Here is a 14383-nt window from a genome sequence, read left to right as displayed (position 1 = left end):
TATGAGATTCACGCGAGGAATGTGGGTTTCAATTCAGAAGGGAAGGGTGTGTAATGGGAAGCCGGGGCCCAGACCATATGATTGTCAGCCAGGTCTGCCATGGAAGCTCCAATTTCCAATCTTTATTAGATGAAGACAAACATGAGAAAAAAGAAAGAAGTATCGGGGTTTTGTTCCCAAACTAGTATCCGGCAACTGAGTTTGAACAATTGTGGTGTGTGCCGCCAACCCTTTCAGAATTCAGAACACAGCTTACCTTACCTTTTGCTTTTCTAGACCGACTCGAGTGTTCTATGTAGGGAAATGAATGTGTTCATCATCATGTCTCATCATTCAACTAACACCTAAGGGTCATTCAAAAGCAGGGCAGCAGAAAAATTCTTAATTTAATATTAATGACTTGTATTAACAACTAAATTAAGAGCCACACACACTTAATGCTAGCAAATATTATCTCATTTTGAGGCTGGCTCGAGACTTTTGAGGCAGCCCAAAAAGAGAAGCAGATAACAATATTTGGAGTCTTACTTTTGGGCTTCTCCCCAAAGTTTTAAAAGACAAACAATGTAAAAAAAAAAGGAACAATATCTACTTAAGGGACAATATCTGCAGGGTGTTACAAAATAAGTAACCACTAAGCTTAAAAATCTGTATTATCAATCCCACTAACCCACATCTGGCCTAAATAGGTGGCAACTAACTCAAATTAGTGCTCAAAATGCGAAGAATCGGTAAATTTTCACTTTTTTTTTTGTGCATATTACTATTTTTATCCATATCAATAAAGAGAGTAAACATGGCGGAAGCATTGCTTTATCACGCTTTTTTCTGACAGAACATGTTCATTTTGTTTGGGCTGTTACTTTTACTAGATTGATTTTTACTTTTGTCTTTTTATTTATTTATTATTATTATTGCCGACAGCGGGCTCCTTTCTCTCACATGCAAACCAAACCCACAATTTGAATTGATCATATAAGAAATTAATGCGTACCCCACTCTCTTCTCTTTCCAATTTCATCACTTAATGAGCTTCAAATATTACGTTTTCTTCGACGATGGAATGGAAACGTTACAATTAATGCCACAATTTGACTTGATCATATTAGAAATTATATATATATATTAGTTATTGAACGTACACTCTTGGTGTACCAGAGAAACAAAAAGTACAAGCACCTATAAGCCTGATTAAATGAACCCCAAGGGTCAACTAATTCTACTGAAAATTCTGCAGCTGCCGCTTCTACGGTGGCTGTTCATCAATTTTCCTCTTCTTCGTTGCTGTCTCCGGCGACGACACTACACGGTCCACATTCTGAGTCCGACCATTTGAGCTGCACGACATGTCCACTAAACCAAATCTTTGTTTGTTTGTGTGTCCTCTCGATGAAGCCTCTATGATGAATTGTGAGCAATCTTCCACTTTATTCTACCCGAACAAACAGAGCACGACAAAAATATTATAAGTTTCGGTTAATTCGTTTGCCAAAGACAACTATAAAGGGGGAAACAGGAAAAAAAGAAAGAAACCTTGTCGATTTGAAGAAAACCCAGAAGCTGATCGTGGTATTTTGCTGCGACATGGGGTTCTTTGTCGTTGATAACTTGAAAAACAATGGCGCTTGCTATCACTGATGGAAGAAAGCATACGAATCTGGAATCTGGGAGTTAAGAGAATAATTAATGAAGACAGAAGTTAAATTTGGTGTTATTAATTATGTCGATTTTGATAGGGGCTCACCTAAAATGACAGAAAGAAGTAATCTTTCACATTTACAGAGGAATTCAGAACAGAGTTGGTCCTTGAATCCGAGCCGTCTTACAATATAGTCCAAAAATGAAAGTGGGTTCACCGGATTCATTCTCCAAAGAAGCGTAGAGAGAACAAGAATCTCCATTCTTTTAATGGTTTTAGCTTCGAAAAAGTACCCATTTTCCTCCACCTACCACAAATTAAAAGACAACCCACAACCCAATTTTGATTTAAGAAATTAACAATCGTAAATGTGGAGATTGAATTCAAACGAGATGGGAATTGTGTTTACCTGGAGGTCTAAAAGCAGGGGAACCTCGGTTTCCTCCACTTTAGCAGCGAGAGATAAACAAGCAATGGCGGTGAGATGGGTCATCCATGGCTTGTCAATCTGAAAATGGGAGCTGGACAGGAACCTGTCGACATAATCAACGGCCAAAACGGCGGTGAGGGCAGTAAAGGAGTAATGGGCATTGACCTTGAGAATCCACTCAACCGCGTCGGAGCGAGCCGCAGCTAGAGAGGGATTGTGTGGGAGAGCATCGTGGAGCTTATTTCTGTTCTCCTTTGAGAACAGAGACACCAATTCCTCGTCTTCCCAGAGAAAGTCCCTGTCCGACAAGAACACAGAATTCGGGGAATCGACGTTAACATTTATCGAGAAAGCTTCGATCTTTGGCTGGGAATGTCCATCCCCAATTTCTTCCTCCTCCTCCAAGCAGTAGAGGGAATCAAGAAAAAGTGAACCGTTTTGGTGACCTGAAATTGAATGCGCAATTGAAAGAGGGTAGCAATGCCGTTTCGCCATTCTGTAGTTTCTCATAATTTCCTCTCATATAATTCTGTTTCTCCCCAGCGCCGTCGTAAAGTGGTGATGGGTGGGATATATTTGCGAGGTTAAGGGTATGATATGCTTCTGTATTGGGAGCCTCTCGTGCTTATAATCAGCAGACATAAATCATGGGCCATGCAATATAATCAATCGACACGTGACACTCGTACACAATGGCGTCGTGGGCCATGTAGACAGCCAAGGCGGTCCATGAACCAGCTCCAGCGTGTGGAGGGATTACTCAAGAACACTGTCACCATAGCTATAAATTTTGTATTATTCAAGAGCAAAGTGAGAGTTATATTGTAGTAGCCTGATTGAGAGCATAGTAATGACGCGGTGTACGAATTATATTACACCAATTAATGTTGACAATGGTCCCAATTTGCTGATATTTGCTAAAGCCTAAATGGCATGGACTTCCTGGTTCCTTGCATTTTTTTTTTTTCCTTCTTTATTTGCTGCTTAAGGTGAAGCATATTTAAAGCGAAAAAGGAGTTAACTCACGGGTCCTTCGTTTTTTTCACTCTCTTTTGTGCTTAGAGAGTACAAAATAGTTGAATTTAGAATGGACCGCCTTAAAATCCCGACAGGTTCCATTTGCAGAATTAATAGCATAGAACTTGGGTTCCCCACACAAGAGATACACCACAGCCAGCAATTTTCATAGCCACCTTTTGAGGTAACGAACAACTCATTTTGAATTAGTCAAACTTGATTCTGAAAGCTAATCGCCTTCGTTTACTTTTGCCACTCGAGCATTTATGGGAATTGGGATTAGCAAAGTTTTGTGGTATTAAATAGAGGCAATGTCAGCGGAGGGGCATTCCCTTTTCTGCTCGAAATGCTGCTAACTGTTCAAAACATTGGAGAAAAAAGAGAGATAAAGATTAGTGAGCGGACAAAAAGGGAAGTGTGAGCAGGTAGGACAGTACAACAGCATCAATGAAGACGGAAGTGCGTGGGGCAGCCCTACCAAAACCAATTCCAGGAGTCAGAGACCCAATTCCGAAACCCCAACAGGGAATTTTGTCATTGTTTTCTGTACATCCAACCATCAGAACCTATACTACACTCCTTTATTGCCTTTTGCTTCCCACCATTCTTTTTCAACTTCACAGCTCTGTTCACAACCCCCAACACCAGAAAGGGGTAAGAGAGAGAGAAAGAGATTCAGTTTCATCAGTGTGGTTAAGCTAAGGATTAGGCCTTTTCAAAGGGGTTGATATAAAAAAGTCTTAGAGAGAGAGAGATTCAGTTTCATCAGTTTGGTTAAGCTAAATATTAGGCCTTTTCAAAGGGGTTGACATAAAAAGTCTTGTAGTTTTAGATTTGGGCTGAAATTGAACTGCATACAGGCAAATCTGATTGAACCTGTCTAAATAATTGAAGACATTCATGGGTTTTCATTATAATTCAGGAGCTTTCTCTAATCCTAAACTGTGCTCAAATCACGCAACCACGATACCTGATGATGCTGCATGTGTGCAGGATCCCCACATGGAATATTTTTTTCTTCCAGTTTTTGGCTTTGTGTCGGGTCGGGTAATAGTACACCCGTAATCATCATGGCTTCACTACCCAATCTGATTGTGGATTGGGTTGCAACAATTTTGATTTTTCTCAACAGTGCAAGCTGCAGATGGATGGCTGTACTGCCCCTGCCATTTGTGATTCTGATGTCACCGACGTTGGACTTTTCAGTTCCATGTGTTTCCCACGAATAACTGCAAGAATTTCAATAACAATTATTTTAGGATACAAACTAATAGATACTAAAACCAGCCGGCTAAGAATGTACACCCACGTGACTTTACTTTCAAATAATGCCACCAATTCAAGCATAGCTATTGTTTGCCAGCTTAAAGATCTATAATTCGATCTTTAATTCAATAATGATTGAAATCAGAGGAAACAAAGATAAAAATCCCAAAAACTTCAAAACTTTTGAGATTATGCTCACAAACACAGTATTATTCAAAACTTCAACTCTGTGTTTGATCCGAAGAACATAGTATGTAACTTGCAAGGTTCAACACAAAAACCTCGGTTTGTGTAATAATAAACTCATACTAAGAATGCTTGTTTGACTTTTCAACCCCAAACTTTTCAGACCTTGCGAGTGAAATGCATTCAAATAATTTTCAACCAACTGACCACTTTCTGGCAGAAGAAAATTTGTATTTTTGAAAATGGGTCGTCTCAGATTGCAATGTGGTTTTTCCAGAATGATACAGTTTTGATCTTTGCTAGCACCCAGTAAAGAGCATGTTAATGCACAAAAGCTTGTGTCATTTTCTAAAAAGCCTACACATAATGTACCCTCAGACATTGGTTGAGCTTTCAGTCGCAAAAGCAAGAGAATAAAGAAAAAGGCTTTTAGGTGCAATAGCGGTGCATGGTTTTGACGGTAGAATTGAGGAAAAAAAAAAGAGAGAGACAGAAAAGAATTTACCCATCTTCGAAAGCAAGCACATGCAGGTGAGAGAGAGATACCCAGACCACTGCTTTACCACCGTTTTGACAAGTGAAAGCCCTCCAAAGAGCTCAGCGATTCATTAGGCCGCTCGACTCTTTTGACTTGACCCGTTCCAATTATCAGCTTGACTGTGACAGGGACCCACCCTGCTTTCCTCAATTCGAAATCCAATCACTAACCTAACATGTCACCATTACACTAAATCATATCCTTCAATCCCTTTCGTTTGAACCTTCTTCATTGGCCAACTCCACGAGGCCGCTTTATGCCTTCATTTTCCCACCGCCAACATTATCCCTCATTTGCTTACAAATGTATCTTTTTTACCCATCACAGTTCCTGTCATTACAGCTGCAATCATCAACCCCTTAACCTGATCATGCGCCTGAGGTTTGATTATTTCTCTTCCCTTGGATGGTTCATCATGAACCTTGCAACATGCGCAAGATCTGGATTTAGCACAAGGTAGGAAGTCAAGAGAATAAAGTAAAGAAATATCAGTTTAAACTTTTCAATCCTATATTACTTTGAAACATTATCAATATTCCCATTCGACCTTCTCGAATGAACGTATACAAGAAATTCCATGGTGCCTTGATTATCCATTATCCTAACCACAAACATAATAGAGCTGCAAGTCAATAAAGTGAAGGTTCACTTCAATGATCATCGATTCTTCTCATTCTTAAAAACTGTGCAGTGCGTCCAGGACATGCTATCTATTACATTGACAATCCGTACATTTTTCCTTCTTGTAGGTCACCGAACCATGAAGAGTTGATTTAATCATTCATACATCTTTCTTGATTAAAACAAATTCAGATCACAGCTCAGCATCAACAATAGCACACATTCATCAACTACCACGTTTGAAATGTTCTCGAATAAACATCTCTGCATATGATGGATATTTACTTCGGATATATGCACGAAGACACTTTTGATACGAGAAGTCAATCCATCCACCATCGGTCCTTACAACAAAGAGGCATCTTGAGTGCCGAAATTGGGGGTGTCGATCAACCTTCAATGACAGAAGATAGCTTAAATAATTATTTAAAATAAAGAACAATTTTAAACTGGGTAAACATCACATCTCTATAGACAATAGATGTAAGCTTTGTTGATATCAAAAGTGTGATGGGAGTCCCCATTTGAGAGGGTCATTAATCACTCCACATTCTTTTCAAGAAACCACACAACATAAGAAAAAAAAAAAACAATGCCCGGCATTTACAAAAAACACTGCATACAAACAAAACTAAGAAGTTATATAATTGACTCAATAAGTTATCACTCGCTAATTTAAAATACTCAAATAAAAATTTAAAAGAAAAAAAAAAAAAACCGACTAACTAACTGAAGCTGATACTTCTAAACGTTAGAAACAACCATATTTCCAGTTTTGTTCTTCCTTGAACAAACCTTCTGGATTGGAGGTCTAGCAAAGTAGCGTGCACAACATCTCAAAATGAGAAGTGGGTGGGCAAAGGAAAAAAGCATGCGATGATTTTGTATGGCTGGGCAATGAAGCTAAAGAGTCATGGAAAACAGAAAATTAGGTCAGATGCAATTTTCAACTTTTGTTTATTTTTTGTGAAGGGAATATAATATTAAACCCAGGAGCCTGGCCAACAGATACAACTATCCTGAATCCAAAAGGATATAAGACAAATTGAAAGAGCCGAAGTAGAGGACTGCCAAAGCAAGGCCATGGCCACAGAGTTACCACATCTTACTCAAGGTGCTGTCATGCAGCAACGTATTTCAAATGTGGTTCCATTTACAACGTCTTACTCAATTACTCAAGATTCTAGTTGAGCAACACAAAAACACAGCCATAGAGTCCAGTAAGCTACTTTGGCAACACCAGAAGATAAGGTCCATTTACAACTGTGTCATTTCTTCTGTACAAACAGTCGCAGAAGAGCATGATAGCTCACAAAGATCTTCAATGGACACGCCAGCACCACATGACATACAGCGAAAGTATTATTAAGAGAAGCTTCAGTATTAGTAATGTATATATGAAATTGCTTAATGACCTCAATCACAATTCAAATCTGTCCCTTATATGGAAGGAGATAGTTGTTAAATGGAGGCCATTACTTGATCACATGGGCAGCAACTTGAGGAGGCATGCAACAAATGTTATTATGTAGTCATTGGCTAGGAAGTTCATTAGATCCGGTCGTTATGAAGGGAGTTGGGCAGGCAAGCATTTTGGCAAAGATTGAGGTGTGAAGCCAGAGGTTTCTGCCAATCGCTACCATTTATTATGTGATTTTACATGGTTTCTCTTGAACTGGAATTGAGAGAGTTAAGGGAGGGATACCTCAAATTTCTTTCCCATCTTTGTAATCCTTTTTACTTGAAGGCTATATATGTAACAGCTCACGGTTAATATATATTGTCCTCTTTGAGCTTTCTCTTTCGAGATTCATCTCCCAGTTTTTAAAATGCGTCTGCTAGGGAGAGGTTTCCACACACTTATAAAGAATATTTTGTTCTCCTCCCCAATCGAGGTGGGATCTCACAATATCAGTCGGGTACCTATTATCCAATTATCATATAGGGCTAGAGTTGTCCAATTCATTTCGTAAGTTTCTTGTATTTTAAGCTTTTGGAAATATCCACGAGCCAAATGTCATTTGTTTCTTTATCTGCTTTATTTCTACACGATCTAACAAAATAAAGCATGCAAACTGCATATTTGAAACATAGCAAGAACTCTAAACTAATCAGTCCAGACCAAAGCATACCATAATGAATTCAAGTCCACAACCAATTTTATCTTCAGCATGTGGATGATGAGCTAGAAGCCTGTCAACCACAATTCTCTCGTCCTCTGATGTCAATCGCTCCCCATCCACATACCTGGTACAAAAAATAGAAGTCCTTAAGAGAAGGGGACATAATATCATAGGAGCAAAGTGTGATTGTAAAACAAAAACATGAGCCATATATTGTATTGAAACGTGCCCAATGAGACCACCTCATCAACACTGGCAACCAACCCTACATTGAGGAAAGCACTGCTTTTACCAGTTAAAAGCTGCTGGTCATCCACTAGGTCTCATTGGACATTACTTTTGATCTCAATTGTCATAATATTATGCATTCAATACTATTCAAAATGGAAAAGATCAAAGAGAAGCATATAGATTACAATCATGACTCCAATAAGCAACCAAATGGAAGAAGACCTTAACAAATATTATGTGAACAAATGTCGATAAAATTTCCAACAGAAATCAAGTTTGCTAATTCCAATGAGAATCAAACAGCAATGCGAAAGGCTTGAATCTCTCCCAACATGAAACTACTAAACACAGTACCTTTTTCCTCCACATCACCTACTACCAATCAAAACGGAATTACCTCAAGGGCCCTACTGCCCTAACGTCCAACTGACTACTCCTCGTATAAATAAAACTGAAAGATGAGCGCATTAATTAACCAAGTCTTCACTTCATGTCCAAGAGAAATCAGAATACCGTTTGCATTCCACAGTCACATATATGCTAGCAGTGACGATCTGGTCATAGTATTATGATCAATACTTTAATATGATCATAGCCACATCTTTTAAATTGATAAGTTTTTTCTTTCTAACTAGGCTTTTCTAGGCGGGATAGCGAGAATGAGAAGATGAAATTCTTTAATCCACAATTTAAAATTTTCAGCAATTAGCACTTAGCTGACAACCGATGCATTATGGTCTTCTGATGGTATAACTAAACTCAAAGACACACTCCTAGTTATTTGCAGAGGCCGTAGAAAGTCAAATCCCAAATCCACAAAGAAAGATAAGAAAGGGCACATAGAATAAACTGAAACCTAATTCGAATATCATTTTTCTTTCTGCTGTAATGTTTTTGAAAGCTTCCCGTAGCTGTTAGTAGTTATCATATTGCCATGAAAACATAGAACATATACCAATTCATGTCGATTCAAATTAGAAGTAAAGAAAGCCTGACAACTGATTATCAGTTATTAAGAAGTTATAATTGTCAGCTTCATATTTACTTTTCACGTTATATTTTCATCAACCCGCTAATCAACGTACAATCTTCCATTATCTTGAGTTTATCACGAGTGAAAAGGTATTATGTATGTTTCATGGAAGGAATGTTTTGGTTCATTAAAAAATGAAATTTCTAACAACGTTCTCACCCATAAACATGTTCAGTATGTCTGTTTGTGAATTTAAACAAGATTATTTTCTCCAATCTTGCTGTAATATAATATATTGTTCGAGACTAGGGAAGTTTCTATTCGAGCAGACCATGTAAAAAAAACATATTTTTACTTGATTGTTTTCTCGCACAGTTCCTCAGCAACTAAAAAACAAACAGATAATGCCTATAAAATTCAGTATAAGCTTTCGGGGTAAAATTATGAACCTATTGGAGTGGATAATCTCTTTAGTGAGGGATATGACAGGCTCGACATCGCTGAGAATTTCGTCTTCCTGGTCTTTCCACTTTCGATAATCAGGCTCACACCATCTTTGGTACTTCGTTGGTTGACTGGCACTCGACACTGATGCAGTATTTTCAGCAGATGTTAAGCTCCCGTCCGGTGGAGTAGACGCCGCCGTCGCAGTGCAGCAAGAGCGGCGAGTCACCTGCACGACCCCAGAACAAAGCCCGCGATGCCAGAGCCCAAACCGCAGGAGAGGATGCCCCCGGAGTAGCAAAGAAGCAGCCATGAGGATCAAACGTTAAATGTGGAGACGGTAGATCAGCTGAGGGATGTAAAATGAAGCGACCAGACGAAGCCGGCTTCGTTTTTAGGATGATGACCTGACGACCCAGCTCTACTTCACGAATGGGTTATTGGGCTCCATGGGCCGTTCATCGGGCCCTATGGGTCTATAGCAGCAATTCCTCATTATTTTCGACTGGCCCAACTTGAAGGCCCATTTGTATATTCCGAATGCATACAATTTAAGGCCCATTAATCTAAGGCCCATTGATATTGACTTATTAATAAATATGTATGGATGGTATTCATGAGGAAGGGGAAATTGATTTGGAAAGGAAATAATTTGCATAATGATTGTTTGAATAAAATTAAATAAATGGAAAAAAAGAAAGAAAAAAAAAAAGGAAAAGAAAAAAGAAAAAGGGAGGGATCTGAGGCCACGAAGACCACGTGAGGTCCCCCGCTCCTGATTTTCCCTCACAGTGTAGGGTGGACTATTCTATTCTATTCTATTCAAAATAAAGTTGTAATGTAAAATAAACTTTTCCAAAAGCCAATTGGAATGTATTTTCAAGTCCGTCATCTTGTTCCTCTCTTTCCCTCCCTCTCTCTGCGGACCGGAAATCAACGGAGCGACGACGTCTGAGACCCTCAACCTAACCCCGTCTACACCCTCCGCCCTGCGTATGATCCGTAACAATATCCCAAGGGCTAAAACCCAGATTGTTCCTTCTTCAACTTGCCCTGAATGGGCCAATCAGCTTCGTCGGCTGCGATTCTTAGCCGCCGCGATACCAATCATAGCCATCGATCTAAGATCAAATCGACGTCCCTAAGCTCCCCGATGCACCTGGACGGAACCGATAACTTTCAGGTAATACTTCATGGAATATCCGACTTCATTTCCGATCTTCCGGATGAGTGCTTGGCTTGTATTTTCCAATCCCTCAGCTCCGTCGACCGGAAGAGCTGCTCTCTCGTTTGTCGCCGGTGGTTCAAAGTCGAGGGGCAAAGCCGTCACCGTCTCTCCCTTAAAGCTGAAGCGGATCTTTCCTCCATGATACCTTCCCTTTTTACTCGATTCGATGCTGTCACCAAACTTGCTTTGAAGTGTGACCGTAGGTCTTCGAGCATCGGAGATGACCCTCTTATCCTCATCTCCCTCCGATGCCGTAATTTGACTCGTCTCAAGCTTCGTGCGTGCCGTGAATTGACCGATGTTGGCATGGCTGCTTTTGCCCAGAACTGCAAGGGTTTGAAAAAACTCTCTTGTGGATCTTGCGCATTTGGAGCCAAAGGAATGAACGCTATTCTTGATCATTGTTCCGCCCTCGAAGAATTATCAGTGAAGCGACTTCGAGGTATCACTGATTCGACTGCTGAGCCGATTGGGCCTGGCGTGGCTGGGTTATCTCTCAAAACTATTTGCCTGAAAGATCTTTATAATGCACAGTGTTTCGGACCGCTATTAATCGGTGCTAAAAGTTTGAGAACTTTAAAGCTCTTCCGATGCTCAGGAGATTGGGATGCTTTGCTCAGCGTTATATCAGACCGAGTGACTAGTCTTACTGAAGTCCATCTCGAAAGGCTTCAGGTAAGTGATGTAGGCCTCTCAGCGATCTCAAATTTCATGGATCTGGAAATTCTGCACCTTGTTAAGACCCCGGAGTGTACGAACCTGGGCATTGTAGCGTTAGCAGAACGATGCAAGCTCTTGAGGAAGCTGCACATTGATGGATGGAAGGCAAATAGGATTGGTGACGAGGGTTTAGTAGCAGTTGCAAGAAACTGCTCTAACCTTCAAGAACTGGTTCTCATCGGAGTGAATCCCACTAAGGTGAGCCTGGAGATATTGGCCTCGAATTGTCGAAATTTAGAGCGGTTGGCATTGTGCGGAAGCGATACAGTTGGTGATAGTGAAATCTCCTGCATTGCCGCAAAATGCATAGCACTGAAAAAGCTTTGCATTAAGAGCTGTCCTGTTTCGGATCAAGGTATGGAAGCGCTTGCCGAAGGGTGCCCAAATTTAGTGAAAGTTAAGGTTAAAAAATGTCGAGGAGTAACTCCGGAGGGTGCAGATTCGTTGAGGTCGAGTAGGGGATCACTGGCTGTGAATTTAGACAGTGGTGAACCTGAAATTCCAGATGCAAGTGCAAGTGATGGTGGGATACAGGATAATGTTGTTGATTTTCAGCCGATTCCAAATCAAGTTGCGCCTCCTATGATTGCATCTAGCAGTGCTGGGCGATCATCGTCACTAAAGTCAAGGTTAGGCCTTTTGGCAGGGAGGGGTTTAGTTGCTTGTACACTGAGAAGGTGGTCAGGTGGTAATAGTAGTTCTCGAATTAATAATTAGATATCAGGAACGAAGCAAGTTACAAAATGTTAACGCTTCTGGTCTTGTTCTTCTGCATTGTTTTCTGGTTGTATTGCCTCGATTCTGTGTTTAATGTATCGCATTTCCATGCTGTTTGCGCTGCTTATTCCCCCGCGTCTTGGAGTTAAATATTCATGCTCCCCGCTTTTTTTTTTATAATATTGGAACCTATTCGACTGATAGATGCGTAGTGCATGCCAGAATCTATTACTTTCTGTGAGATCCCACGTTGGTTGGAGAGGGGAACGAAGCATTCCTTGTAAGGGTGTGGAAACCTCTCCTTAGCAAACGCGTTTTAAAATTGTGAAATTGACGGCGATACGTAACGATCTAAACGGACAATATCTATTAGCGGTAGGCTTAGGCTGTTATACTTTCACATTCACTACTCTACAATTGCATTCCTTTATCTGCAGCAATTGGTAGACACTCTTTTGCTATGTATCCGACTCCAAATCCTTACAGGCACATCCTAGAAGCTGCAGATGATTTTGAAAATTTTAGTTCTATTCACATTCCTCAACATCTTTAAATAATGTTATAATCAGCATCTCAGTAGGAATACCTTTCTTTGATGACCAATTTATGATGAACATAATATTCATTTCTTTGACTGACCATTTTCAGTAATATAACATGGTGATATGCTGGTTCATTACTTTCTCACCGTGCTACCTTGACTATGTCCAGTTATTCTCATGTGGCTGTGAAGCCCTTTGAAGTGTCTGTTTCAGTACAAACTAGATATGACAACCATGTTACTGCGAGTGATATGATCACTCCGCTGGATGTTTCAGTCGTTATTGGGAAGAACTACCAGCTTTGATATCCTTTACGAATAGATCCATTGGCTCATGACCGATCCACAAGTGTTGGCTTGTATACTGTCTTCACGAACTGATGTAGTAAGTTATGTTTAATAACTTTGGTTTAGTTGTTTTGTTGTCAGATTTTATGATTCATCTCTTGTATTAAATACTTTTGAATCATAATAAACTGCCTTCACCATGTTCCGGGAGAATTCCTTCCTTCAGAAGGCCGGCAACATGATAATGCCCGGTATCACAATCGGCATGGAGCAACGAAAGAACGTTGCGATTTTGCCTATTCAAATGTTTGATCCATTTATTGATCTGCATGTGATTCTGATCATCATTGGCCCATGTGGAAATTGCCACTGCAGTTTGTTTACGAGACTCTATGTTAAGGAGACAAAGGTAGCTTTTACAGCTTGCTTTGCTTTGCTATATGTTCCATATACATTTGTCATTATTTTCAGTGGAAATGTTACAGGAGGGAGGGGAACTCATTTGTTCACTGGAAAATCGAGGTTTCCTCAATTCTGCTGGTGAAGGTATTCTTAACTTGAAGCATGTGTTTACTTTCTCTGGATTATGATGAAGTTGTACCAAACGGAAAACTAACATCTGGTTGAATGGAGTTGTGCAATGGAATCTTCCCCGAAATGCTTGTTATTGCTCTAGTTGTTAATTGCATTGTTGATACACGATATCTGTTCACGTTATCAACAATTATCATTAGAACTGCCCGTTTCCCACATCTATGGGAGTATTTTTAATGCATTTGAGCTGTACAGAGTTGCAGAATGCTGACCTACAAGTCCTTTTCTCTGCGGTCAAACATTACAGCTCCGGTTGCTTGTTATTCAAAACAATTTGATTGAAGTTGCAACATAATATAAGGGAGACGGGGTAAGGCCGTCAACCCTATTAATAATTGCTTGAATTGATACCTATGCTTGTCCCCCTCCCCCCCCCCCCCCCCCCCCCCCCCCCCACCACCCCAAGGAGAAAAATTAATGAGGTGGTTGGATTGGATTAGATCTCATAGGTGCAGTAATTCTTGGGTAGAACAAAAGTGTGGTTGTTGTATCAATCTTTTTTGCAGTACAATATCGTTGTGGTTTCTGAAATGGTTGATATATTTAGGGCGCTTTTGTTCCTGGTTTTAATGAAATCATGACTCAGTTTCAAAGGAAGAACCATCTTAATTTAGATTTTAGAGTTCACTTTTGGTCTTTGTGAGGTCTGTTTGTTTGCCAGTTTAACTTGTCCGTATATCAAGTAACGCTACAATGTCTATACAACCACTAACATTTTGTGCCAGCTGCATAGAAGAGTACCATGTGTAATGGAGAAAGTGTCAAGTGAAGACCATACTAGATACCCTTATCATCCCAAGATTGAAGGCTGTTCATAATTGAATGTG

At 40.0% G+C, this 14383-nt stretch overlaps 3 protein-coding genes across 7 annotated transcripts; 1 reads left to right on the top strand and 2 right to left on the bottom strand.

Moving 5' to 3' along the window:
* Nucleotides 1–1096: 1096 nt before the first annotated feature.
* LOC111797330 (cyclin-D3-3) lies at nucleotides 1097–5422 on the bottom strand. The gene is made up of 7 exons (XM_023680309.2): nucleotides 5044–5422; nucleotides 4057–4315; nucleotides 3565–3711; nucleotides 2049–3442; nucleotides 1745–1946; nucleotides 1534–1664; nucleotides 1097–1432 (listed from the first exon to the last, which is right to left on the bottom strand). The coding sequence occupies exons 4-7, from the start codon at nucleotides 2577–2579 to the stop codon at nucleotides 1247–1249; spliced, it is 1050 nt and encodes a 349-aa protein (XP_023536077.2). The 5' UTR covers nucleotides 2580–3442; nucleotides 3565–3711; nucleotides 4057–4315; nucleotides 5044–5422; the 3' UTR covers nucleotides 1097–1246.
* Nucleotides 5423–5564: 142 nt separating this feature from the next.
* Nucleotides 5565–9869, bottom strand: LOC111797331 (protein DCL homolog, chloroplastic). Its single transcript, XM_023680310.2, has 3 exons — nucleotides 9474–9869; nucleotides 7830–7944; nucleotides 5565–6091 (listed from the first exon to the last, which is right to left on the bottom strand). The coding sequence occupies exons 1-3, from the start codon at nucleotides 9779–9781 to the stop codon at nucleotides 5924–5926; spliced, it is 591 nt and encodes a 196-aa protein (XP_023536078.1). The 5' UTR covers nucleotides 9782–9869; the 3' UTR covers nucleotides 5565–5923.
* Nucleotides 9870–10238: 369 nt separating this feature from the next.
* On the top strand, nucleotides 10239–13631 carry LOC111796447 (F-box protein At1g47056). Of its 5 annotated transcripts, none has more exons than XR_015421421.1 (4): nucleotides 10239–12045; nucleotides 12845–13059; nucleotides 13189–13371; nucleotides 13448–13631. XR_015421421.1 is itself a non-coding variant. In XM_023679047.2 (1 exon), the coding sequence occupies exon 1, from the start codon at nucleotides 10526–10528 to the stop codon at nucleotides 12131–12133; it is 1608 nt and encodes a 535-aa protein (XP_023534815.2). In that variant the 5' UTR covers nucleotides 10248–10525; the 3' UTR covers nucleotides 12134–12260. The 5 variants fall into 5 exon arrangements, 1 of the variants encoding a protein (XP_023534815.2); XR_015421422.1 differs by having other exon boundaries at nucleotides 13174–13371; XR_015421420.1 differs by having other exon boundaries at nucleotides 12845–13371.
* Nucleotides 13632–14383: the final 752 nt, after the last annotated feature.

This window comes from Cucurbita pepo, chromosome 6, assembly GCF_057944985.1.
Source record: "Cucurbita pepo subsp. pepo isolate OVF chromosome 6, ASM5794498v1, whole genome shotgun sequence".
NCBI classification, from domain to species: domain Eukaryota; kingdom Viridiplantae; phylum Streptophyta; class Magnoliopsida; order Cucurbitales; family Cucurbitaceae; genus Cucurbita; species Cucurbita pepo.
Note: the sequence above shows the minus strand (reverse complement) of the source record. Positions and strands in the feature narration are given on the sequence as shown.

What these genes read in the sequence shown, in the direction of transcription:
- LOC111796447 (XM_023679047.2), top strand. Translation starts at nt 10,526, where the DNA reads ATGGGCCAATCAGCTTCGTCGGCTGCGATTCTTAGCCGCCGCGATACC.
- LOC111797331 (XM_023680310.2), bottom strand. Translation starts at nt 9,781, where the DNA reads ATGGCTGCTTCTTTGCTACTCCGGGGGCATCCTCTCCTGCGGTTTGGG. An exon ending in GAGATTATCCACTCCAATAG is followed by an intron (nt 7,945 to 9,473) that starts GTTCATAATTTT and finishes TTTTTGTACCAG; the next exon opens with GTATGTGGATGGGGAGCGAT. An exon ending in GTGGACTTGAATTCATTATG is followed by an intron (nt 6,092 to 7,829) that starts GTATGCTTTGGT and finishes CTGTCATTGAAG; the next exon opens with GTTGATCGACACCCCCAATT.
- LOC111797330 (XM_023680309.2), bottom strand. Translation starts at nt 2,579, where the DNA reads ATGAGAAACTACAGAATGGCGAAACGGCATTGCTACCCTCTTTCAATT. An exon ending in ACTTCTTTCTGTCATTTTAG is followed by an intron (nt 1,665 to 1,744) that starts GTGAGCCCCTAT and finishes CTTAACTCCCAG; the next exon opens with ATTCCAGATTCGTATGCTTT. An exon ending in GTTTTCTTCAAATCGACAAG is followed by an intron (nt 1,433 to 1,533) that starts GTTTCTTTCTTT and finishes TTGTTCGGGTAG; the next exon opens with AATAAAGTGGAAGATTGCTC.